The sequence below is a fragment of the Taudactylus pleione genome, unplaced genomic scaffold, assembly GCF_031769625.1.
Source record: "Taudactylus pleione unplaced genomic scaffold, aTauple2 ptg000009l, whole genome shotgun sequence".
NCBI lineage: Eukaryota > Metazoa > Chordata > Amphibia > Anura > Myobatrachidae > Taudactylus > Taudactylus pleione.
The window spans coordinates 14061080-14087002 of NW_028284412.1; the positions used below are offsets into that span (position 1 = coordinate 14061080).

A 25923-nucleotide genomic window follows, 5' to 3' on the forward strand; every position below is an offset into this window, starting at 1 on the left:
ACGTTTTGCCTATTACAGTCATCCTATTATCACGGATGCGATAATATTGGCAAAAAAGATCAGAAAAAATCGTCCGATATTATCGCCGCTAATTGAATCCGGCCCTAAGTCAATAGACTCATACAGTACAATGCCTCATACTGTAGTACAATACAGAATGTTCACTGTCTATAACAGGGATGGGCAACCTCCTTCCCGGGGGCCTTATAAGGCCCTCGGTATCATTTGGTCTGGACCTCAGAGCTTTTATCTGCTAGCCTCGTTATAGGCACCCTGCAGCCAGAATCTATGCAGCAGTGCTACCTGGGCATTGCTACCTCGGCATTGCTGTAATCGCCGGTGATTGTGGCCCCGCCCCATGTGACATCACGCGGAGGGGGCATGGCCTAAACCAGGCCTGCAAATAGTGTTATATATATCAAAATGACCCTCGGCAGAAAAAAGGTTCCCCACACCTGGGCTATAACAACTGTAATAAGGGTGGCAGCAAGAAATGCTAATTATTCAGTGTAAACATGTGCAGTGCTAAATTGCATAATTCAAACATTTTACATTTTTATAATAAAGCATGACTTTCAAATATGCAAGAATGGAATAGTAAGTGTAGCACAAAGAAGAGTCCCTGTTCTGTTCAAGCACTGTTGAAGCAGGAGCCAGGAACTCCCTCAGCTTTGGCTATCTTCTGCTCAGAGATTTGCTGTAGCCTGCTGTTTTAATAGTTCTTAAGTAAAATGGAAGAATTAATTTATGTATTTGTGACCACAAGAAGAACAGATAATTAAGTTAAATTGTAAATAAATGAAAGCACAGAAAATATACAATAGCTACAAGAGACACAAAGGAGATATACACTCAAAACACTAATTGCTTAATTTTCAATAAAAATTGAAACATTTTAAAGTTCAATAAATGATACAAAGGGAAGTGGTATAACTGTTGCAGGTTAAAAAAAAGTTTTGGTTAGCAAAAATTTAAAAATAATGCAAATTTCAGCGTTATCTACTATAGCAACAAGAAAGAGTCTTGATTGGGCCAGTGGACTGAAAGAGAAAGAAGGTCTCATGGACCAATGGATCAACATTTGGGAGTTTATGTACTAAATGGCGACCTTTGAAAGTCAATGATTATCGGCATTTTGCACGTCGAATTTTAAACAGCAATACTATAAAGTGCAAAATCAGTTGTCGTGTTGACAAAAATGCCAGTAACCAGCGGCCTTCAAAATCTGGCATTTAGTAAGTAAACCCTTTGAAATCTTTGGTTCATCATGTAGGATTTTTGTTTTTGTACACTGTCAAGTAGGATAAGGATGATTACTCAGTGTGTGACATCAACTAGCAGAAATGGAGGAGGAAGTTTGATGGTGTGGGACTCTTTTGCTGAAACCACAATTGGCAACTTACACAGAGTGATTGACACCCTGAACCAAAAGGGATACCACATAATTTTGCAGTGCCATGCAATACCTTCTGGTCTATGCTTACTTAGTCAAGGGTTCATCCTTCACAAAGATAATGACCCAAAACATACTTCCAGACTATGTCAGAACTACCTTTGCGGAAAAGAACAAGATGCTAGGCTCCAAATCATGGAATATGCAGCACAGTCTCCAGACTTAAACCCCATAAGGTTGGTTTAGGATGAACTGGACAGAATGGTGAAAGCAAAGTAACCTACAAGTGTAGTATATGTGTGGGAACTTCTGGAACAGTGTTGCAAAGAACTTACCAACAATATTTGATTACTATTGAAAAGCGTGATTACTTTCATGAGCCAAAATTTTTAAATAAATGTTATTAAACAAAATAATTCCTTGATTTATTTATTTTTTTATCTCCAATTAATCACTTGTTCTATACTTTAAAGTCAGAGTACATTTAGACATTAAAATACGTACATTTCAATAAAAACTAGAAAAATTGGGGTGTTCTAATGCTTTTGACTGAGAGCAAACATATATACAACATATATATGAGACTTTACAGAGATGCAAATGATCAAACGCACAAGAGAAAAGAAGGCTCTGGTTTAAAAAGCTTAAAATAAAATCTGAATTAAGTAAAGGGCGACATACTGTACATGGTTGAGTCAGTGGGAATTAAGTGTATTACTAAGAAGCACTTAATACTTTATTATGTGAATTATGCTAAGTGTTACAGAAGCTGGAATTTCAGCTTTGCTTGACTTAAATCAAGAAGACTGGTCAATACTGAGAAAAACAAAGAGATACAAAGAAAATGTCTGAGTAAAGAGATTGATAATGAAGTATCTTACTAGTAAGTATAATGGATGTTAATGATGCACGCCACAAAATTCAAACACTGAGGAGAGATCCCACGTTCCAGATTTTAGGAAAAGGAGACCATCCTTGCAGTTTCCTTGCAGTGGAGAGGGCATTTTTTAAAGCTATTTTGTTAAGGACACAGCTGAGCAAGTGGAGCAGTTTGTGTGAGGTGCAGCTTTGTTGCATGTCACAACTGGGACCATTTTTGTCATATCATGAAAAGAAAAAAGGTTTAGAAAAAAGTTAATACAGTAAGTTTTAACCTGTAAAAGATAGATAGATATATATTGGTTGGTTGGCCTATTTTGGGTTGAACAATTATATGAATATATCATAGCCCCTAATATAAGAGGAAATCCCCAGGAGCCAGTTTTAATTATAATTCTGATTGCTGGGACAATATTTAAGTGTCATCTGCATAAAGCATATGCAAAATGAATAGTGCAGGGAGTAAAAGAGGAAGTACTGCTGATTGTTAAGGCATTCTGGCACACTGAGAAATAGATGGAGACTTTTTTGCAACAAGTTGCAACATAACAGTGTTTAGATAACTAGGAGACCCAGGGGATGGATTTGCTGTATCTGCTCAGAGATTATTGATGGCTTGAATGAAAACATGATGATTAGCAGTGTAAAAAGCAGTAGACCAATCCATTAGCAGTGTAAGAATAGCTGCATTTTATTTTATTTTAAACAGGTTTATCTAATGATAACAATATATTTGATTATATTAATATACTGAAATAAGTTAGTATTTGGGTTGTGTACTGACAAGTCTATGGCTATATGGGAAAGCAGATATGGTGACTGAAACACTTGTGATGTTATAAAGGAAATGTATTTATGTCTTGGGTTTCTGAACTATGTGTTGTAATTAACAGTCAGATAGCATCCTCATTAGGAGAGCATCTGTAAGGTGCAAATAATAGGTATGTGAGGTTGTTGGGTCTGTGTCTTAAGTTAATACCTGGGGAGCAGCCTGTAGGAGATCGGTATGATTCAAATCCCGACACCAGAGGACCAGCACCAGTGAAGATCCCGACTGCGCTAAACTAACCTAACCCTCCCTTAACCCTAACCTCCCCCCCAAGTGCTTAACCCTAACCCCCCTCTAAGTGCCTAAACCTAATCCCCCCTTCCCCGCTGCCTAAACCTAACCCTCCTGGGGGGGTGCCTAACCCTAACCTCCCTCTGGGGGTGCCTAACCCTAACCCCCCTTCCCCTAGCCTAACCCTCCTGGGTGGGTGCCTAACCCTAAGTCCCCCCCAGGAACCCCTAACCTAACCTTCCCCCCACGGCTGTCCACACCTGGCGCCCGGCTTACCTTCGATCGTAATGCCGGGCGCCAGGCTCCCGGCGTAGGTAAAATGACAGGCGTCGGGATTTCGACGCCTGTCCTTAGACCTTTGCCGTTATTAGACAGTCGGGTTGCCGACGGTCAGCATTTAGACCGTGGGCATCCCGACTGCATACCGCCTGTAGAGCCTAAAGAGCAGTGGTTCTCAACCTCAACCCTCAAGTTTTCCCAACAGGTCATGTTTTGAGGATTTCGGTCTGTGGAAGCAGTGGGATAATTACTGTCCCAGCAAAATAGATTAATCCCATGTGCATGACTAAAGAAAGCCACAAAAAAACATGACCTGTTGGGGGTAATTGAAAACTGCAGTTGAGAACCACTGCCTGTATTTTCAAGTGCTACAACCTTACAACAATATCTTGTTTTGTGAGTTGGACATTAGGTCTTTCCAACCTTAGTACGAGTCTGACATTAATTTAGCTGTTTAGTTTTACTTATGTGCTGCTTAGTAAAAACTAGATGTGGATAATTATACCAAGCCATTGGACCTATGTGATATTGAGTGGCTGCTGCATGACAAAGTGCTACTGTCAGCCAGGGCAGTTTCTAGGGTTTGAGGCTCCCAGTGCGAGCAGTCAAAATGCACCCCCCAAACCCCCCCCCCGAAGCAGTAATATTGTGGAGTGGGCGTGGCCTCATCGTGTGGGGTTGTGGTATCACAGTAAGGGAGTGTGACCTCGAAAGACCACAGAATGACAGCCACTGTGAGTACTGGGTTGGCTAACCTGTCAGGGGCAAAGAGCTGAAAAATATATGTAGTTAAACAATAGACAGACAGCATGCGCGCTCCTACGGCGCGCGGTCAAAAAATGGGGTGTGGCCTAGCTGTCACAAGCCCACGCTGCATTTCTGTGTGCATGCCTTTGGTGTGACATTTGCAGAAGTATGACCTTGCATCACACTCGTTTTTAGTGCATTGGGAGCGAATCCAGCACATTGAAAATAAAAGCCAGATCCACATAAAATACACTGCAACAAACCACTTCCACATAATAGATTGGAAAAGCCAGAGGCACATAAACTACGTTTTAAAACCACATCCACTTCAATTACATTATTAAATCCAGACCCACATAAAACACATTGAAAAAACAAGATTCACATAATACACACTTCATTCCAGCCCCCTCCCTTGCCATTCCATCCCGACAGGTCTTAGGCTTCCCCCCCCACTGGCTCTCAGGCAAAAGTGCCCATTATGCAGTGCCCCCTGTAGTTGTCCCCATATGCAGTGTCCCCTGTATTTATGCCCCTTATACAGTGCCCACAGTGGTAGTGCAACTTATGCAGAGCCCACAGTAGTGGTGCCCTTTATACAGTGCACCCAGTAGTAGTGCCCCCAGGAGTGGTGCCCCCTATGCCATGCCAACATTAGTAGTGCCCCCTGTAGTCATGCCCCCAATAGTAATCGTCCCTGTTGTAGTGCCCCAGTAGTAGTGTCCCCAGTTGTATTGCCCGAAATAGTAATGCCCCCTGTAATAGTGTCCCCAGTATTAATGCCCCTGTATTAGTCCCCCCAATAGTAATGCTCCCTTTGTACTAGTGCCCAAAGAAGTAAAGCCCCAAGTAGTAGTGCCCCCAGTAGTAGTGCCCCTGGGCCCTGAGTAATGCCCCCAGTAGTGGTACCTCCTAAGCAATGCCCCCAGAGTAATGTCCCCAGTAGTAGTGCCCAGGTGCCCCCAGTAGTGGTGTCTTCCCCCACAGAAGTGCCCCCAGAGTAATGTCCCCACGCTGCCTGCACATAAAAAAAAAAAAAAACAGTAACACTTACCTTCAGCCACGCTCCGGCGTCCGCTCCGCTCGGCTGCTCCTCTGCACTATGGGAAAGACGTCATGACGTCCTCCCATAGTGCACACTGGGGGAGCCGGAAGCCGGAGCCTCCGTCTCTCCAGCTGCTCTGCCGGGGATTCAGTTACCAGCGGGCGCCCGGCAGTTAATAGGCTGTTTCTGCTGCAGGTCGGAGGCGGCGCGCCCGTGCGATTGCACGGGTCGCCTGCCCCTAGAAACGGCCCTGCTGTCAGCCTCCGGAGGCTGCATCATAACCTGATTTTGCAACATTATTTAAAATTCTCAAAATTTAGTTAAAATAAAACATTAGAGCAAATCAAAATGTTCTAGAATATTCAAACGTTTAAGCCTAAATGGCTACATTGAATACTATTGTTTATGTATTTTCACACAAATACTAATTCTGTACTTTGAGCTTAATCGCAGAAATATTCACTCTTTGAATAAAAAAAGTTACAAATACTATAAATATATCAATTGTAGCTTGACTATGCACAAACATATTTGTACACATACACTTTAACAAGAACTTTGAGTTTAAAACCTCAAATTTGAGGTTGCTTAGAATTGATAAATTACACACCAAGGTAATCAAAGCAAAAATGTGCTCTGTTGGTTTATGCTATCCTCAAATGGTATAAACTACTTTAAGCCTATGGATGAAATCTGTATTAGGTGGGTGAATTTACCAGCTCAACTAATCATTTCCTTTACTAATGAGCTTTCATTACAGTCAGTTGCCCAAAAATGTTCAAGGGGTGGCCTCCTATACAATTGTAATGCTATGGTTTTATTATGTATATTTATCCCCATTTGTAGACATTCTAGTATTTTCTTGGCCTTTGTAGCAGCTGCCTGGCTAAATGTTCTGTCACTCAGTATTCTGTCAACTACAATTAAGAAGTCCATTTCAATCTCAGTAGAAGTAAAACTATACATCATGTGTTAAACAACTAGCATTTTATAGTCTAGAACTATTTCCCAATTAGTTTTACTTTATTGTAAATACAAAAAAAAACAAAAAACATTGTCATCTGCCATTATATTTCCTAGTGTTTCACTTGGCTTCAGTTTTATTTTTCTTGCTTGAAAAACATTTTAGGATTAGGTCTGCTATCTTTAGCAATCCACTTTAATCTATACTAACTTGATTTCCTTTTTACTTGTTTTGCTTTGTTCTGTTGTATATCTACTGCATTAAGATTTTTCAATCCCTTCTAGTTATAACAATTAAAATGCTGTATTATTTTTGTCTCTCGCTTCTCATACTTTTTTATTTTCAGCACAGGTTTTTTTTTATTGCTAGACACTGTGTTGCCATATGGTTTGTGCGTTCAATAGTAATTAGTATAGTAAATATGTTTTAAATATATTTTGGTCTCTATGTTTTTATTTCGTAGTAGACTTTCAAGTTATAAGGAATGAATTTCTGAACTGATTCAACTTGTTTTGTTAAAATATTGTGGTCATACTTCTCTAAAGACCCATTCACCTGAACATTTTTGTTCAAATAAAATTTATACAGAGATGCTCTTTTTTAGCTAGTTCTAGCTAGTTATTATTAGAGAGGTGTGCAGATCCCCGTGTTTTTATTTTGATTCTAAATCTTTGTCAGGTATTTGTTTTGGCAAAACTACCCTCGCATGTTTTGGTTTTAGATCTGGATTTCTTGAAAAATTTATAAAAACAGCCAAAATCATGTAATTTGGACCTGTTTTTGTTTCTAAAGTATTAACATAAAAAAACATCAATTTCCAGTCAATTTTTCACAACTCACAATATTGTTTTCACCAATATTGGCCAAAGGATGCAGTGAGCTGTCTGGCTAAACTAAGCGGTCCAAACACATGGCAGGTTAAAAGAATATAGCCCTTCTATGAAACATAGTGGCACAGCAGTGGCAGACAGGATGGCAGTTTAATAAACTATATGATCCTAGAGAATGTTTTCATTAATAAAGGATTAATATCATAAATGTAAAAGACTAAAAATATATAATATATTACTAACACACTTGTCCAACCAGCAAAGCTGACATCACAGGCCTCAGGCCAATTCAGGTGATTCAAGCCAGAGTAACAGCATATAAATTGATCATTAATAATGATCAATTAAACTTGGCAATAGAACAGCGGCAGAAACACATGTCAGTTTAAAAGAATTTAGCACATCTATGAAACAGTGGCACAGCCGTGGCAGACAGGGTGGTGGTTTAATAAACTATATGAACCTATACAATGTTTTCCTCCAATCAAGAACTAAAACCCTAAAATTAAAAGCTTAGCAGAAAATATAATATATAATCAATACACTTCTACAAAGCTGCTGGTAGCAGCAAAATAGTTATTTAAAAAAATAATAATGTGTGGATTCTCCCCCCGCCCCCTCTCAAAATCAGTAACTAGCCTTAGACCTCTCAACCTGGTCAGGTATTGGAGAGTTGGGGGAGAAAACAGTGTGAGGTTCCTCCCTTCTCCAATAACCAGCAGCCAGCTGAACCAGTCCAGGGGATAATGCTAAAGCAGGTTGACACACAGCTTGGGGTCCCCCTTCCATCACGTTAACTGGCCCCAAATTGGTCAGCCAAGGACTGGAATTCCTTGGAAAGTGGGGACCCCTAAAATAAAAGGGCTCCCCCCTCCTGAAGAGCTACCAGCCGTGCGCTTTCAGTCCAGTGCTCTTTCACACGACCACTGGGTAACAGAAAAATAAAAGTTACCGTATATACTCGAGTATAAGCCGAGTTTTTCAGCACAAAAAATGTGCTGAAAAAGTCCCCCTCGGCTTATACTCGAGTCAAGTGTAGCGCTGACCGGACGGAGTTCGGTCAGCGCTACACACTGCCAAACACATAGCCGCCGGAGCCGGCAGCTGCGTGTTTGGTGTAATCAGCAGCCGCTGAGAGTCTGTCAGACTCTCAGCGGCTGCTGCTGCTCCCACTGCGGGAGCCATCTTCCGGCTCCCGCAGTGGGTGATGGGAGACACGTCGTCATGACGACGTCTCTCCCATGCAAAGCGGCCGGAGGAGCGGACAGCGGCGGGACCAGGAGCGGACAGCGGCGGGACCAGGAGCGGACAGCGGCGGGACCAGGAGCGGGAGTTTCAGGTAAGTGTTTATTTTTTTTTTATTGTTATCACGTCTCTCTCTACTAGGGGGGGGGGACTACAGGGGGCACTACCAGGGGGCGATGACTGCAGGGGGCACTACCAGGGGGCGATGACTACAGGGGGCACTACCAGGGGGCGATGACTACAGGGGGCATTATCAGGGGGCGATTACTACAGGGGGCACTAAAAGGGGGGAATACCACTGGGGGAACTACCAGGGGGGGATTACTACAGGGGGCACTACCAGGGGGAGATTACTACAGGGGAGGATTACTACAGGGGGCACTAAAAGGGGGGATTACTACAGGGGGCACTAAAAGGCGGGATTACTACTGGGGGTACTACCAGGGGGGGATTACTACTGGAGGCACTGAAAGGGGGGATTACCACTGGGGGCACTACCAGGGGGGGATTACTACTGGGGGCACAACCAGGGGGAATTACTACTGGGGGCACTACCAGCTGTTGCCATTTCCCACACTAGGCTTATACTCGAGTCAGTAAGTTTTCCCAGTTTTTTGGGGTAAAAGTAGGTACCTCGGCTTATATTCGGGTCGACTTATACTCGAGTATATACGGTAATAATAATAATAATTGTTCTTTACAGGCACACTACAGGTCCCAGCAAGCTAGCCCTGTCATGCCAGCACTTGCAGAACAACAAGTATGCCTGGATATTAAGGGCTCGCTGGCACCTGTAGTCTGCCTGTAAAGAAAATATTAAAATAACCACAGTACACGGACACCGAAGGTAGTAATCCTTTTTTTTTTTTTAAATACCATACTTTTACAATTCTAAATTACATACTTATTCAATATTTGGGTGGCCTCCTCTTTGGTCTATGTAGTCATTCAGAAAATCAAGAGACAGACAGAAGTTGTCCTATGGTGGCACACTAGTTTGAATATATAGCTCCTCAGGAGAAATAAAAGTTATATTTTAATTCAAACTAGTGCTTCTGTCTGTCTCTTGAATTCTGAATGCTCTAAATAATTGTCAGCTGACAACACCCCCAGTATTGAATTGATACACAGAATATATATTCCATGTGTGTGGGTTTTTTTCTTTTGTAGGATATGATGATATAGGAACCAGTGCAGTAGTCCTTTTCTTTTCTTCTAGTAGTCATCCATAGCTCTTGGTAAAATTGAAAAACGATTATCGATTCCCACTGACACCCCATGTACTCTGTATAGTGCCTAAACCAAAATGACCGGTCACTCCCATTGACATTAATTGGGAAGCACAGATTGGCTGAGAGTGATGCTCTGTGCAGTGCTTTCAGCCCGCCCACAAAGGTGGAGCTGCTTCAGGGACGAATAAAAAGTAGGAAGTAGACCAGGAGTGATTTATTTACAATCCAAAACTCACAATATCCAACATTTTAGAGATCATGGACATTTTTGCCTCTGTTTGACTTGGAACTCTCAAGATCGGATATGTTCGGTTCTCAACTAAACTAAACTGAACCACTCATCTCTAGTTATTATGCAGTAACATTGCTTTTAACAAAATACAGATTGAGTCTCTCAAATCCAAGATGCTTGGGACCAGGGTTATTTTTATATATCGGAATTTCTGTAGGTTGGAATATTTGCATATCATAATGAGATATCTTGGGAATGGGACACAAATCTAAACACAGAATGAATTTATGATTTATATACACCTTATACACACAGCCTGCAGGTAATTTTATACAACATTTTCAATAATTTTGTGGCTCAAACAAAGTTTGTGTACATACATAAAATTAATTTTAGTTTCATATACACCTTATACACAAAGCCTGAAGAAGATTTTATACAATATTCTTAATAGTTTTGTGCCTTAAACAAAGTTTGTGTACATTGAACCATCAAAAATCAAAGGTTTCATTATCTCATGCTAAAAAAATCCATATTTCGGAATATTCCATATTTCGGAATATTTGGATATGGGAGACTCAACCTGTATCTAGTTTCATCATTGCCTTGCCTTTAACAAAATATCTAGTTTTATCTCTAGTTTTATTACCAAGTTTATATCTAGCTAATTACAATCATCCATGAGTAGGATCACATTTTTCCTTGTTGCCCCTTCCATTTGTAACAGTGATTGAATTTCGGTACAATTGTTTATGCTTGGTGACACTCTAATTCTATTTTCTCCATATTCAAATTCATATATGTAAAAGTATTTTCCTTTTGCAAAACATTTAATAAAAGTAATTTATGAAGTGCAAAAATGGAAAACTAAAGCACAGATGCCACTTTATGATCGCTACAAGTGTTCCTAGTTTTACATGAATGAAATGTTCAAAGGTTGCAACAGGTATTAGTGATTTATTCAGAGTCACTAATTAATATTTGTGCCTCCCTGGAATAATTGTTTCATGCATGCATACTTTTAGTGTGTGTTTGAGGGGGAGAGCTTGCACATAAGCATGAAATGTATCAAGCCTTGGTGAGAGAGATAGCGAAGCAGTTGCCCAAAGCAACCAATCAGTTTTTAACTGTCATTTCATAGGCTATGCTAGATAAATGACAGAAGTTTATTGGTTGCTTCTTCACTTTACTGTATCTCTCTTCAAGGTTTGATACATCTCCCCCATTGAGAGTTAGTTGTGGGCATGCTCTGTTTCTAAAATAACTAGATTTCTGAGAAAGCACATGGCAATGTTTGTATGGGCACTGAAGCTATCGTCAGCTAATAGCAGGAATTTCTGTAAACTGAGTCTGTCCTGGCTATATGTGGAGCAAGTGCTCAACATGTCAAGGGCCGTGAATTCACCTTAATCTCAGAAGACATGCAGATCAATACATGTGAACAGCTTGTGTATGCAAAAGAAAGTCCTTTATACCCCTATTCTGAAACTAGTAAAGGGAACCAGCATATTATGGGTCAACACAATCCACCATGTGCACAGCTCTGTCCCACCCATCACCGGCCCATTCCTGGTGTAGACTGTTTTTCCATCCTCACTGGCTGATCTTTCCCACTGGGCATGTCGTATACAGGACAGACCACCTTAGCTAATTATTATATAGATATCATAGGCTGGTTCCTCTTCATTATTAACTCATTACAGTTTGTATATATTTTTTAATGGTTTAGGACTTCTTCACACTAAAATCTTGACATTCACAAAACATGATAACACACAATATACAATGATAAATGCAATCTGATTAATATCTCACATTTTGGACAATAGAATTCCACGCCACCAGTGCATGTTCATGGTTATTAAAGCTTATATCAATAGTACATAATACAGTATGTAGCTGATGAGGTCATTCTCCATGTCCATATTCCAGACATTATTTTTCTTTACAATAAATATTTACAAAAACAGTCCAAACTGCCACACATAATGCATACAGCTAGATGGCCACTCACTGTCATTTATAATCCAATATAACCAAAGTCTCCTCTATGCTGTCATTAATTTCAATCATAAATAGTGCTAAACCTAGAAGTTTTTAAGGGGAAAAATATGAAAAGTTTAAATGAATAAAGGAGTCTTCCTAAAGTGTTAGTGCTGTAGATTGGTCATTGATACATTTTTCCTGTTCCCTCCCTGCTGCTCTTCCAGTTAATAAGCGCAATCTGTAAAACTAGGCTCAGAATGATTTTACTGAGCATAACCTCATCACAGTCCAAAGACTGAAGTGGTGCACCTAGAAATGTTGTTGGGGGACAAATAGACACACTTGCATGCACAAAGGAGCAATGCATGACCACAGATATTACATTTTGTAAATGACCCTTATAGTTTGATTGTTTTATTTTATTTTGCTAAGTTTATTGTGTATCTAATCCATTACAGCGGTGTGACATTGTCATGTGTTTTATGAACATGAGAAACTATTGTTGAAATTAACTTTCGCAGAACAATGAATGACTAAAAAAGTAATATACAGTACTGCTGTACATTACCAGAAAAATCAAACACTCAGTCCAACTAAAAAGTGAGATTTGCATTCACTCCCTGCTAAAATTTAAGTAAAAGAGAAATAAAAATGAGACACAGACAGAATAAAGTGGACGCCTATGTTTTGTCACAATGACAACAATGTACATTTCTCTATCCTAGGTTGATCCTTACGGGAACATTCTTCTCAGCACCCTTGACATGAGCAGCGAGTTGATGTCAGCTGAGATGGGAAGTAACATTGGAGATTCCCGGAACTCCGTCCTGTCATATGACACCTCAGGGATCCAGTTCCGCAAACAGCTGACATCTAGAGGGGACAGTTTTGGCCACACTCCCCTGGAGCGCCATGTTCCCCTAACAACCACACGTGGACGTGCCAATTGCCGCCTTCGGCGACGCTCTTCTAAATTAAAGCTTAAGATTCCAGACCTGACAGATGTCAGTACCATCGACAAATGGTCCAGGCTCATTTTTCCCATCACTTTTGGATTTTTTAACTTGGTTTACTGGATGTACTATGTCAACTGAAACATCTCCATTGAACTTCACCCTAAGCTGTGCACACCCTTCCTTCCACAGGACATAAGCTTCACCTAAGTCTCTCACCCCCTCTTGCTTCACAGTTTGATGTTTGGGCCAGAGAAAGAAGCAGTCATTCAAGCCTACAAAGAGGGGGAAGGAGAATTGCACTTTTGTCACACATTTTTTCACCAAATTTCTTACGTGGTTTTTTTTTCTCTTTTGCCTGGAAATAGATTATGGCTGGGTAATGTGGGTCATTTTGGATGTTATAATGAAGATACTGTACCTTTTCTTGAGACTTAGTTAAGTAAGGTAATAACAAACAGTTTATATGTGAGACATCTCCAATATGGAATATGTATTGGTAGTACAAGGTTAATCTGAGGAAAGAAGAATGCCAGTAATTGTTTCTCTCTTTATGCAGTTTTAACATGATTTTGCTATATATTGTAAGGCTGAAAAGGCACAGACACGTTTATACATGCATGCAGACAACTCTGTAGAGCAGAATATTTCTAATTGCTAACTTGAGCTGCACCTACCTGCTCTGATGGAGCACCTTTGACTAAAATATATATTTAGGAATGATTTTGGGGGAAAAAAAGCCAAACACATTTCTCAAACAAATAAATGGAATGTCATAGCTAAACAAATACAACAACAACAAAAATAGAATAGTTAGTTCTGGACTGCAAGACTGTCAAAACACCAATTATTTACAACTACAAAGAGAAAATGTTTACGAAATTAAAAATTGCACATTTTAATTTATTAACTACTACACATCAAATTAAATTGTGCAAATTGCTATCCTTTATTCACATATTTATAAAAATGTTCTGCTACAGATCCCAAACCATATCTAAGAGAATATGTGTATTTTCCTAAATTAAGTCAAGATTAGAACAATACCAGGGAGATGGTATACGCGTATACTAAGTGCCAATAATTTTTATAAGCTACAAAATAAAACAAAACACATTCTGGCTAATTGTTACGCAACAATGGTTCTTGAAATTTTTGTTATAACTCTTTGCCAAAAACACAAATGTAGTGTAGAGTGTAGTGTGAACTCTGAATAGAAAGTGCCACATTCATTCATTATTAAGCACATGAAAGCATATGCCCAAGATGCACGTTAATGATGCCTGTTACTGTTACTGTACAGTATAACACTCACTAAAAATTGCGGCTTATGTGCTAAATGACCCCTAATATCTCTAGATTTAAAATCATAGTTAGATGTGATTGAAAATGGAATACAGACATGCATTCACACACAGATGAAGTGCCAAGTCATAAATATACTGGGGGACATTTATTAAATTTGGGCCAGTAATTAATGTAAAAAGATTCATGGAAGGTATGACAGATTTATTACAGTAGATGTGCACTCTAAATATTTTATGATCGGTGCACCTTTTGTCCTATTGCTAAAAAGGGGGTTGCTCCTGAATATGTATGGCTTTGCAGCATTTAGAAAAACATTGCAACTTTTTGTAATAATTTGAAGCCAAAAATGGACAGAATTAACACAACCAATAGCTGCCACTTGGTCCAGTTAAAACTTTACTTATATAGAAGCTATGGGATATTTATACAGAGTCATGCAAAGAAGAGGCCAATTCTGTCTGATCCATTTCTACTTAACCCCAGTTTAAATAAATGCCCCCCATTGGCTCAGGGACATGAGCAGTGCCAAAACTACTGAGGACTAGAGTTTTATAAATATTATTACAAACTGTGAGGCTATCCCTCCACGTGGCACTGTCTCATAAAGTTACAATAAGGAGCCATGCCTAAAAAAAACTTGAATGTTAGTTATACATTATTCTAGAATATTTCATACTAAATAATTTTCACAGGTGTAAGGACATAAAAGATGTATTCATGAAGCTTTCAGAGAAGAAAAAAAATAATGTAGGGGTCTTTGCATCAAAGTAAAAGGTGTGGGGCAAAACAATTGCACCATATTCATCAACAACAACATATCCCATTGTGATATGCTGTGTGGGACTTATTTTATTACATATGGAGCAAAGATTCTGCCTTGAATTGCTTATGTTTGTTTTTATATACATATAACCTCTTTAAAGCAAGAAACAGGTGTATGAAATTACCTTTATGTGTCACAGAATATTTTGTCATAAAACATCTTTGTTAATATATTTAAAATGTATAATGTTCTCACTCATTCTGTGCGGTAGAACCTGCACAAGCTACTTCAAACATAAGTTCCTTTCCTAGCAGTTTTGTTTTTCTTCAGAATTCCTTTCTTTGATATCATGTATGAGTCTAATGGCACTACGCAATTAAGTGAGTGTGATTAATTGAAAGATATAAATTTCCATACTTGACCTGAAATATGTATTTTCTACAAAACAAAAAAAAATGTGAAAGTATGATCTGTCTAAGTTGTTCTCAAACATTTTGAACAGAGCCTCACCAACTCATTACAGTCAATAACCATGCCTCTGTTTACTGATAGATATGTAGAAATATCATTGTTTTTTTATGTAACATGTTCTAGTCTTTAAATATTAACATTCTCTTGGTACCTCTTACCAATTTAATGCCCTCCACCAAGACCTAATTGAAAAGAAATCCCACAGGCTCCAAATATACTTAAGTAACCCATATAATTGCATATATGTTTCTTCTTAGCTCTAGGTGTGCCATATGTGTTTTCCCCATTTAGCTATTTATGCTTTTCCCATTCACGTGAAGCTTTTGTATGTTTGTTTAGAATGACATCTACACATTTTGTGAAGTTTTATATTTTATTTACTTGCTTCACTTATTTGTGGTAAAATAATATGTTACTTGGTAAATTCATATTTTATTGTGATGTTTAAATTCAATTACATTTTAAAGAAAATAATATAATGGTAAACTCATACTTAGCTAATTTTTTCTTCCCTCTGCAGGAGAGTTTCTAGATGTGAGATGTAAGTGGCCACTGTGTTGGGGAGGGGGATGAGGTGAAATGCATCATTATGGCCCTGCACCCCATGGTGTAAACCCACGAAACATGGCATCATCCAGTGGGGACAGGTGCCCATTTCATTTGGAAGTGGGAAGAATATGGGAGTCTCCTGAACTTTTCCTAAGTTGTGCTGTACTACATGAACATGTGACTTACCTATCATGCTCAATTCTTCTTTGCATAAATTAACACAGTTTTCAAAATATCTTCTCAGCCCTTATACAGCATATTTGGCCTGTACACAAAGCGACATCATTTTATTGATGTAATAGGGTGTGAAATAACTGTAAACTCTAATAGTAATATTTATCATAAAATAAAATGATAATTCTCAATAAAATATGGATAACATACTATTCATGACAAAATAAAAAAATATTGTTAATATAATATGTAGGCTCAAGACTCACTGAAAATTGTTAGTAATTTTTTTTTGTTTGTATTACTTTTGTAGTCTCTCCAGAAAAAGGACTTGTCAAAATGTATCAACTTCTCCAGTGTTGGTATGGTCCATCCTCCAGTGTTAAAATTGTAAGAGATTATCTTTCAAATATCAAGTAACTATGAATTTCATTAATTAATGGTAACAAATTTAGGTATGTAAAAACACTGTTATACACTTAAAAGTTATTTTAGTTTACATATTTGTGTGACCTATATTAAAAGGCTAGTGTGTAAAAGTTAGTCCCAAATTAGTAAATCACAAACCAAACCATCAGATAGTCACTGATTTCTCTCTTGTTACCTTGGCTCTTATCCCTTTATTGTCTATGTAGCAGAGAAAGGGAAAAAAAAGCCTCATGTACTAGAATGCTGTTCTTGCTGGCATTGGACAGCAGAACGATTTCAATAGCAGATCACTTTTTTCATATTTTCACTCCCTTACTATAGCTGGGTTGCACTCGGGATCCCGGCGGTCAAAATCCCAGCGCCGGCATCCCGAGAGGGTTAGGATACCGACACTTGTCGGTCGGTATCCTAACCCTCACCCTAACCCTCACTCCCCAATGCCTAAACCAAACCTCCACCCCTAGTGCCTAATCCTAACCTACCCGCAACCTAACCCTCCTCCTAGTGCCTAACCCCTAACGCTAACCCTCCCCCCTAACCCTGCCACTTACCTTTGGGATGCTGGTGCTGGGATTCAAACAGGTGTCGGGATTCCGGTGCCAGTACTGTAAGCGCCAGCATCCCCTTTGCCAGGATATTGACTATATTGACTATAGCTCCATTACTGTAAAGCAGGGGTGTATCTATAATGGGTGCAGGCTGTGTGGTGCACATGGGACCAGGGGGCCCCACAGTGCACACCTTGCACCAATATAGTCTTTATACTTATCTGTCCATTGACTCCAGAATGCTGCTCTGCAGTGCCGGCCCAGAGCTGTAGAGTAGCAAAAATCACTGGGAAATGGCAGTGGCCATTTTACCGGTGATTTGTGCATGCGCAGTACTGCTGTCCCTGGAAAAACAGTGCAGGCGCCATTTTCCCGGAGACCCATGCATGCGCAGTAGATTCTGGCACTAAGCCAGTATCTACTGCACCGCTAGAGGGAGGAGGGGGCCCGCACTGTCTGCACACGGGCCCTCTCCTTTCTTAAAACACCCCTACTGTAAAGGACTTTAAACTCTTATACATTGGGTAACACAAACACAAAATAGAGAACAGTAATATTCTCACAAGCAGGACTGCAGTCAGGTAACCATGCTGCCTAGCATCTGTCTGCTGACACCCTCTCCCCACTTCCCAGACATAGCCATGTGCTTCGGTTTTGGTTTTGCCAAAACCACCCACAAAGGTTTTGGTTTTGCAAAAACCACTCTCAAGTGTTTTGGTTCAGCTTTGGTTTACAGCTAAAATCGTGTAACTAGGATCCGATTTTGTTCCTATAGTGTTATTAACATCAGTAACATTAATTTCCAATCAATTTTGACCACCACACAGTAGCCAAAATCACGAGGGAGGGACTTGAATGCAATTCAAAACACCCAAGTTAGAACTAGGTTCTACTTGGAATCCCAAAGTGATTCCGAACTGGATCTTGGTGTGACTCGTAATCCTTAACTTCGAGTACGTTCAGTTTTCTCAAAAACCAAATTGCTCATCTCAAATCCAAACTAAAACAGAGGAGGGAATGTAATAGGGTTTGAGTTCGCAATAGTGCCGATTTTTCAGCAATTATGAATAAGCATTTTATTTTAAAGGCAAAACCAGTCTGTTTTTGCCTTTAAAAATTGCTGCTTTAAATACTGTGGCAAAATCACTGAAATATCGGCACTTGGGCCCTGACAGACCCAGAGTCTGTTGGGTATTTTTCTCAAGAAAGAAAACTTGATATTGCTACTTCTACACAGACTGGCCAGAGGGAGAGAATAAAGGGGCCTATCCATTAGCAGATCTTTTTCAAAAGATGAAGACAAAAGATTAGCCCTTGAAAATCCCTGGGACTGCGGTGACCGATATCTGTCATGTACATGACAGATCTTTGCGAACGACGAACGATATTGCATGACATCATTCATGGAGTAGATTTTTTTTTACGATTCTATTAATTTTCATTAAAAATATCGTTCGCCGTTCACCGCGACAGATATTTCTAATATTTGTCAGCGATAAGCGATAATTGACCAACATGTAGGAGAGACAAAAGACAAAATTTGTCGGCCGCGGGAGTGCGCATCTGTCATCGTTCAGAGCCTATCCATTAGATAGATTGAATGACTGAATGATCAGTCGTTCTTCATTCAAATTTATCTGCTAATGGATAGGCCCCAAGCCAGTTTTGGATTCAGATGATCTAGGGAGCTAAGCTGTAGCACTGTATGCCATAGGCCTCCACACAACATGCCTCAAATTCATGTCAAATGTACATTATGTGGCACGTGCGCTGCTTTATATATGTTTGACTTGTAGAACAGACTCCAGTGGTCTTTATGTATGCACATCTCTTCTGGTCCTTTGTCACATTATGTTGTAAACACTCTCTCCTTTTGTCACATAGACCCCTTACTCTTGAAGGCAATGCCAGTTTTAAACCTCACAGTACCTCCCTCTCATTTCTACATATTACATGTGACCATGGGAGAAAGGGTGGAGATCATCATACGTGATAAGAGAAGAGGGCATATGTGACATCATTGGAATAGTTGGTAGCTTATGGTGCTCTCTCCGCCAGTTCTTGTCTTCTTGCATATTTGGCTATTTTCTGTAGCTGCACTGTTGTTGCTTGTCCCGATCCCGGGATGTCAGGGTCCTGTTTGGAAAATGGATAAATATTATTCTACTCCAGGAAAGCTGAGCAAGGAGTGAAATTCTAGACTTGCCTGCCCCCTAAGAGTGGCTTATACAATGTGAACCATTGTGTTATCCTTTAAGAAGATCTCATAACCTAGTTGCCAGATTAAATGTTGTTATATTGAAATGAATGCATTCACTAATGCATTATTTATCCAAACAATTAAACCCTTCATATTCATTTTATAATGCAAAGAAATCCATAATTATTAATTTACTGCATAGATATTCCTTATGATTGGATTTGCATATTTCAAACGTTAAAAGGTTTGCACATATCCTTATTTTGACTAGTTAGAAAAGATGTATAAATAACAGCAATCTAATCTCTTGTATGAACTCTCCATTGTAGTTAAAGCTACTCATGATGTTGTAATTAATATTTATGGTTTGCCTAAACTTTGTGCTATGCAACATAATACTGCATCACTGTGCTCCATGTAATCTTGTTTAATCACTTTCTGCAGCGACTTTCCAGCAAGTACAAGTAATCAAATTTGGCACATATAACAGTAAAAATAATGCATACAATATTTGGGGGTATTTGATTTTAGTGTATGCTTAAGAGACGGTACATCACAATTCATGCTTGTACTAATCATTTTTGGTTTACACATTTCATGTTAATAGCCAAGGTATATAACATTTATCTATTCATTTGTTTTTTAGTTGACACCGATCAGACCTTCTACATCTATCATATTGTTATTTATCAGCTTCTCCCCAATTTTATATATCTACTTTAAAACTGACTTCTGTTAACATCGTGGAATCATGGCTCAAACTAAATGTCACAGCTATGTGCTGTAGCTTAGATGCAGGGAGAGGGCTGGGCCGCAGAGCCGGCTAGGGCCCCATAACAGCCGCACCCCTTGCACCTACAGTAATTATGCCAGGGGCCCCATTTTACATTCAGTAAAAGATTTGTAATTGTGTTCTACATTGTAGGACATGAGAAAAGTTTCTAGTATTTCAATTAGTATTTTGACTGCACCCACTAGCGCTTTATCACAGTTGAAAAGTCAGTGAAATTGAATGTCATATAACGTTTTTTTGAGGTCATTGGAGGTGACTAAGCACCGTGAATGAAGAAGGCGGAGTTCAGAAAATGCAACACTATCAAAACACTCCAAAATGACAGTAACAGGCCAGCAGACGTGGGTAAGAGGTTATTATGAGCGATGGTTTCCAGTTATAGACCTGCTTTCATGTGTCGTACTAGCATTAAAAGTACTAGTACAGCATACAAACTTAACTACAAATGTCCCTTTGGCTGCTTTCAATATTACCTATGGTTAAAAATTATATCAGTGAATGCGAGAGACAACAACCTATAGACTCTATAGTAGCAGAGCTAACCTGATCACATGACATTCACTTCAGGTGCCCTAGGGTGTCAATTCCCATCAAATTGCCCAGACAAATATGGACTTAATATACAGTAGCAGGTAGAGATAGAATCCGCACTACAGCCAACAAGCAGTCTATGGTAGACAGCAGGAAAGAGAACAGATTTACCCCTATGTTGCTGGTTTAGCGTGAAAAAACACTTCACACATGCCAGCTATTGTCAATTTGTAGCAAGACTGAAATGTTACTATTTACTTGGCGGTGCTCCCCTGAGTCAGACAGTTTAATGTATATGTAAGGAGAGACAGATTCTTTGTTGGGGACACTCTTATGTTCATTGTAATGGTAAATGCAATATAAAACTTCACTTTTAATCTAATTTAAAATTGGTAGGTGGGAGAAACAGCAAAACATTATCAAAAGAGGACGTACTTGACACACATACATATAACAGAGAATTGTAATATATTGGAGATATATTTATATCTCTAGATCACTGGGTGTCTCTTATAAGTCCAGTTCAAAGCCATGTGCTTATGGGAATAGCTATTCTTAAAACAGTGCTAATTTTAGCAAGGCGAATTTAGACAAAGATAAATAGTAGTATTCAATATATATATATATGTATTGAATCGCTGTGGAGTTGATGTCCATATTTACTTGACTGAATGACCCTGGAGTGCCTCTCATCTGGTGGTGTGTGTGTATGTATATATATATATATATATATATATATATATATATATATATAGTACAAAATGACGACTGAATAAAGCAGACCAGAATGAGTTTCTCATTACTAATATACATCCCAAAAGGATTATAAATTTGATGACCTGCACACTTATATTGACTCATATATATTCCTTCTTTTTGTTCACTTAGTAGCTAGTCAAGCGGAGATCTGATCTCTGGGCCTGATTCAGATCCGGTCGCAAGCGCTGAGCGCTCGAGTCGATGGTGGCCCACAGCGCATGCTCCGTCGTGCGCATGCGCGAGACCCGGCTAGCGACGGGCAATCCGTCGCTCCGGGTCTCGCACCAAAGGAGGCGAGCTGTCGATGTTGAGTGACAGCTCGCCACGTTTGATGGACGGGCCGGGGGGGTGGCTGCCAAAATGGAGGCGTTCCCAAGGGAACGCTTGCCGTTTGGGGGCGGCCCCACTGACGTCACGAGTGATGTCAGTGGAGAGCTTCCGGCTCTGTTACAGCCGAAAGCTCTCTGGGGCTTGCGATGAACGAGACCCTACTACAAGAGTCTCGTCACAAGACTGATGGTCGCGATGGTCTTGACCATCGCGACCATCATCATGGCTATAGCTGTGGGTGGTCACCTACAGCTATGCGAGCGGCCAAGAGGCCGCTCCCAAAAAAAAAAGGCCCGGCCCTGATTCAGAGCGAGCGGCTCTGAATCAGGCCCACTGCTCATTAACCTAATGCCTATATATCCGAATGTGATTAGATAATTCAGAGAGCCAAAGAAACAAAACAGACACATGTATCACTCTCATTACGAACAAAGAAGGCATATGTAGCAGTGTTGAAATCATGCCCTCCTACTCATGTAAAATGATTAGATAGTTCCAAAGGCAAGACAAAGAGCATGTACCAGTCTTACTTAGAAAACAGGGGAGGCATATATAGTAATGTTCAAAATGTGCACTCCTATTCATACATAGTAAAAGGCTTCTCTTAACACAGGTATATAGGCATAAATCACAACGTTTTGCATAAATACAGCATCAGCGTGACCGCTACTGATAGAGATTCCTGCAGTGAGAGGATATTGTATAGCTCACGTCGGAGTCGAGCTTATTAAATAAGGATCATAAACCACCATATGATAATAAATCACTTATAAAAATAGTGGGACTTTTATAGCCAAAAAAATCTGGCTGCAATGTGCCGGTAATATTTGGCTCACGGCGGAGCATCCATCACTCACATAAACGATACATTTTCATTTAAGATACATGGCAGAGCAGAGTTTTTAAACAGGATTTATATGACATACATCAGATAAATATATAACTTAAAGGCATGTAAAACCATGCAGTCCTATCTCCAGTGTAGTAGGAGTTAAGGGGCCTATCCATTACCCAACTTTGTGAACAATCCGACCAAAACCAGGAGGTTTTGGTCGCATTGTTCACAAAGTCGGGTAATGAATAGCCATTCCTTAACCAATTTTTTTGTATAGGGTAAGGATAGCCGGCAAGGACCAGTGATGCGCGTGTACGGTGGGTCCTTGCCGTCCCCGACTATCTACTGAACATGCCCGTCAACCTGACAATGCTCGTCAGCTTTGCATTGTTCAGAGATAGGAGGTCGGACTCCTGCACTGAATGACATTCAGTGAACGTCGTTCAATGTGGGCACCGCACCTCGGCGACCTGAAGGTCTGAACGCAAGACATTCAGTCTTTCAGGTCGCCTAGTGGATAGGCCCCTTAACACCTCCGTGATACCAGAGTAAGTCTAATATTCAAAATATAACCGGGCTCGGGCATCCACCTATTTCTGCTGTCTTGCCATCATGCATGCACGGCAGAGGATGGCAGATGAGAGAACAGGGGGGTCCTTGGACATCAGAAAGCAACTACTAAGAAAGTGAAACTTGCTGTTCTTCTGATGTATTTGTCTTTACAAAAACTAGTACACAATATTTTCTATAAAAAGTAAACCCATTTAACATTTTTATCCAGCTAAACATACAATACAATTAAATTCTAAGCAAAAATCTAATGAAACACTTGTAGAGCAATGTCATGGTTATCCGATTTTATACCAGTAGATAGGAAGCAGAAAAAAAATCTGTGACCCAATCAGGAATTGTATCCTGGAGCAATACAACAGTTGACGGAAATATGACATAAGCTGTGATTTTGATAACTGAAGCTAACTGGTCATTGATTTAGTAAAATGTCAGTATCAGGTGTCATGATCATTTTAAGTAGAAAATTGGTATAAATGATTTCTATCTTTTAATTCAAATAACAATGAACTTGGTCAGTAATTTTGGTAAAATCTTAGAATCAGTAAAAAACACAGCGATGTTGTTCAGTTAGTGCTTTACAATAGCACATGTTCCTGTATGCAGTGCTCCTGTATGCAATGGCCTAGATTCTAGATCAATCACCAAAGCTTGCACATCAGTTGACGGGAGGAGCAATCCATCTCAAAACATTATGGTGCTTTTCACAACACACCTAACACCCATCCAGCGACAGTTCCAGTATTCTGTTGAGCACAAATGGGAAGAAAAATCACGGCGACAATATTCCATAAATGTTCTCTAGCCGTATACTATAAACAAAAGAATTAATAAAATAATGAACTCACAATCACAACTTTTATTAAACTGTACATCTCCTCCAAAACTCTCTCTCTCTGAGGCCTATTCATTATACCTAAACTTTCTCTGGGGGTTCTACCTAATTACCAGAGGAATTCATCATTCCTCCTCTCCATAACTATATATTTTGAAAAGCTGTCATTTTTGCGATGACAGCTTTTCAGGAAATAGATAGTTATCCCTCTCCACCGCATTACCGCACCTGTAATCCGTGCTGCGCATGCGCTGTTACATTCGTAGAACCAGCACATGCGCAGCACTACCTACAACTGCGGTAATTTTGTTTCCTCCCCACCCCCGCTCACCTCCCCGCACTTACCAGCCCGCTGCAGCGGCTCCGGTGGCTGTGCTGTCACATGTTCTCCCACCTGACCACAGTAGTTTAGAAAATAAAACAACTTTATTGTGTTCTGATGGGAGAACACTTATCAGACCAGCCTCCGGAGCCAGAGGAGGGACCAGAGCGACGGAGGAAGATGCCCGGGGACCTGCACACGCTGACACAGGTAAGTGTTACCTGCTATTCGCCACCACAGTGGCAAATAGTAACTCAATAAAATTTCGAAAATACATAATTTTCGGAATTTGATGAATACCATAATTTCCACATCCCCATACTAATGTATGGGAAGTGTGGAAATTATTGCAGGGGGACTTAGCAAGGAGATATCAGTGATATCTCCTGAGCTAAGTATCTTCATGAATACTAAAATAACGTTAATTAAGGAAAATGGCCTTAAAAATTTTATTTTAGTGTTTATGAATAGGCCCCATAGTCATATAAAAACTCTCTCTCTGCAATATAAAGTAACATTTTCAAATCTCACCCAAAACTGCTAACCTTATTGCTTAATATTATTTAATATTATTAAATATTACTGTATTCTGCCTTAGATCCAATATCACAAATTTACAGTTTTGTGGTGGTTATAAAGGAACAGCGAATAATGTGTTTATTTCTGGTAGAGTTCTGCTTTGAGCTTGTATTACTAAAACTAGTGCCAAATCATACTGCTCAGGACATGAAACTATTACAGAAATTAGAGGGGGTGCTGGAATAACAATATACAATAATGGAATTTAGAAAAAAAATAGGAATTAACCAAAAATTTAATAATGACATCTTTAATTAAAAGAGAACTCAAGTCTCCAGTTAAACTTTATAGAAAACCATGTCACCCAAATTAGCTGAACTCTGATGGTTTAAGATGATGATCAAGATGATTGAACTGCCACTGTCTGTTGGATGACAAGTGAGTGTTGCCAGCTGCAGCAAGACACAGCTTGTCAATTCTCCCACTCATTTTGAATATTCATTGAGTATTGAATACACCAGGGGGTTATTCAGAATTGGACCACTGTGATTTTATTATTTTGGGAAAAAGAGTGTTTGTTTATCATTTTTCTAGTGCCTGGAGTTCTTGGAAGAATAGGTGAATTGTTACACATATAATATTAACAGTGTCATTATGGTTTTGAAATTATTATATTTAAATGAGAGTGAGGTTACATTTTGAATTTATAACACCTAGGTGATTAGTCATTTAAATTGTGATTTTTATCAGAATATCAAATTAAGTTATTTACATTATAACACTATCACCATAAGATATGTGCGGATAAATTGAGAGTTTATTGTCCACGAAGCAACAATGATCTTAAAACTGACACATTGGCTCAAACCAATTAACCGCAAGTCCCATAGCAGCGTGAGTAAGTGCGACTGCATTTACAATACCACCGGAGTTAAGGATTATTGTTCGCAACACCATAGGACTGTGCACAAAAATTTGCGAGTCCAGGGTGAAATCGGCCACTAGGGAAAGGAGTTGCAGTGCCTTCGCAGCTAATTGGGCACAACACAATCAGCCGCGAGTCCCCTTGCGGCGCAAATAAGTATGACTGTATGCTGCACTAACTGTACTGCAGAACCTGTGGATTTTTTTTGCAGCCCCATAGG

The 25923-nt window shown here is 39.6% G+C and overlaps 1 protein-coding gene across 2 annotated transcripts in view; it reads left to right on the plus strand.

Annotated features, from left to right (window-relative positions):
• Positions 1-15727, plus strand: part of LOC148542784 (gamma-aminobutyric acid receptor subunit beta-4) — a 366337-nt gene extending 350610 nt beyond the window's left edge. For both annotated transcript variants that reach the window (XM_088466801.1, XM_088466809.1), the window contains one exon: positions 12618-15727. In XM_088466801.1, the coding sequence (XP_088322927.1) occupies positions 12618-12986 (369 nt within the window). In that variant the 3' untranslated portion in view covers positions 12987-15727. The remainder of the gene's footprint in view (positions 1-12617) is intronic.
• Positions 15728-25923: the final 10196 nt, after the last annotated feature.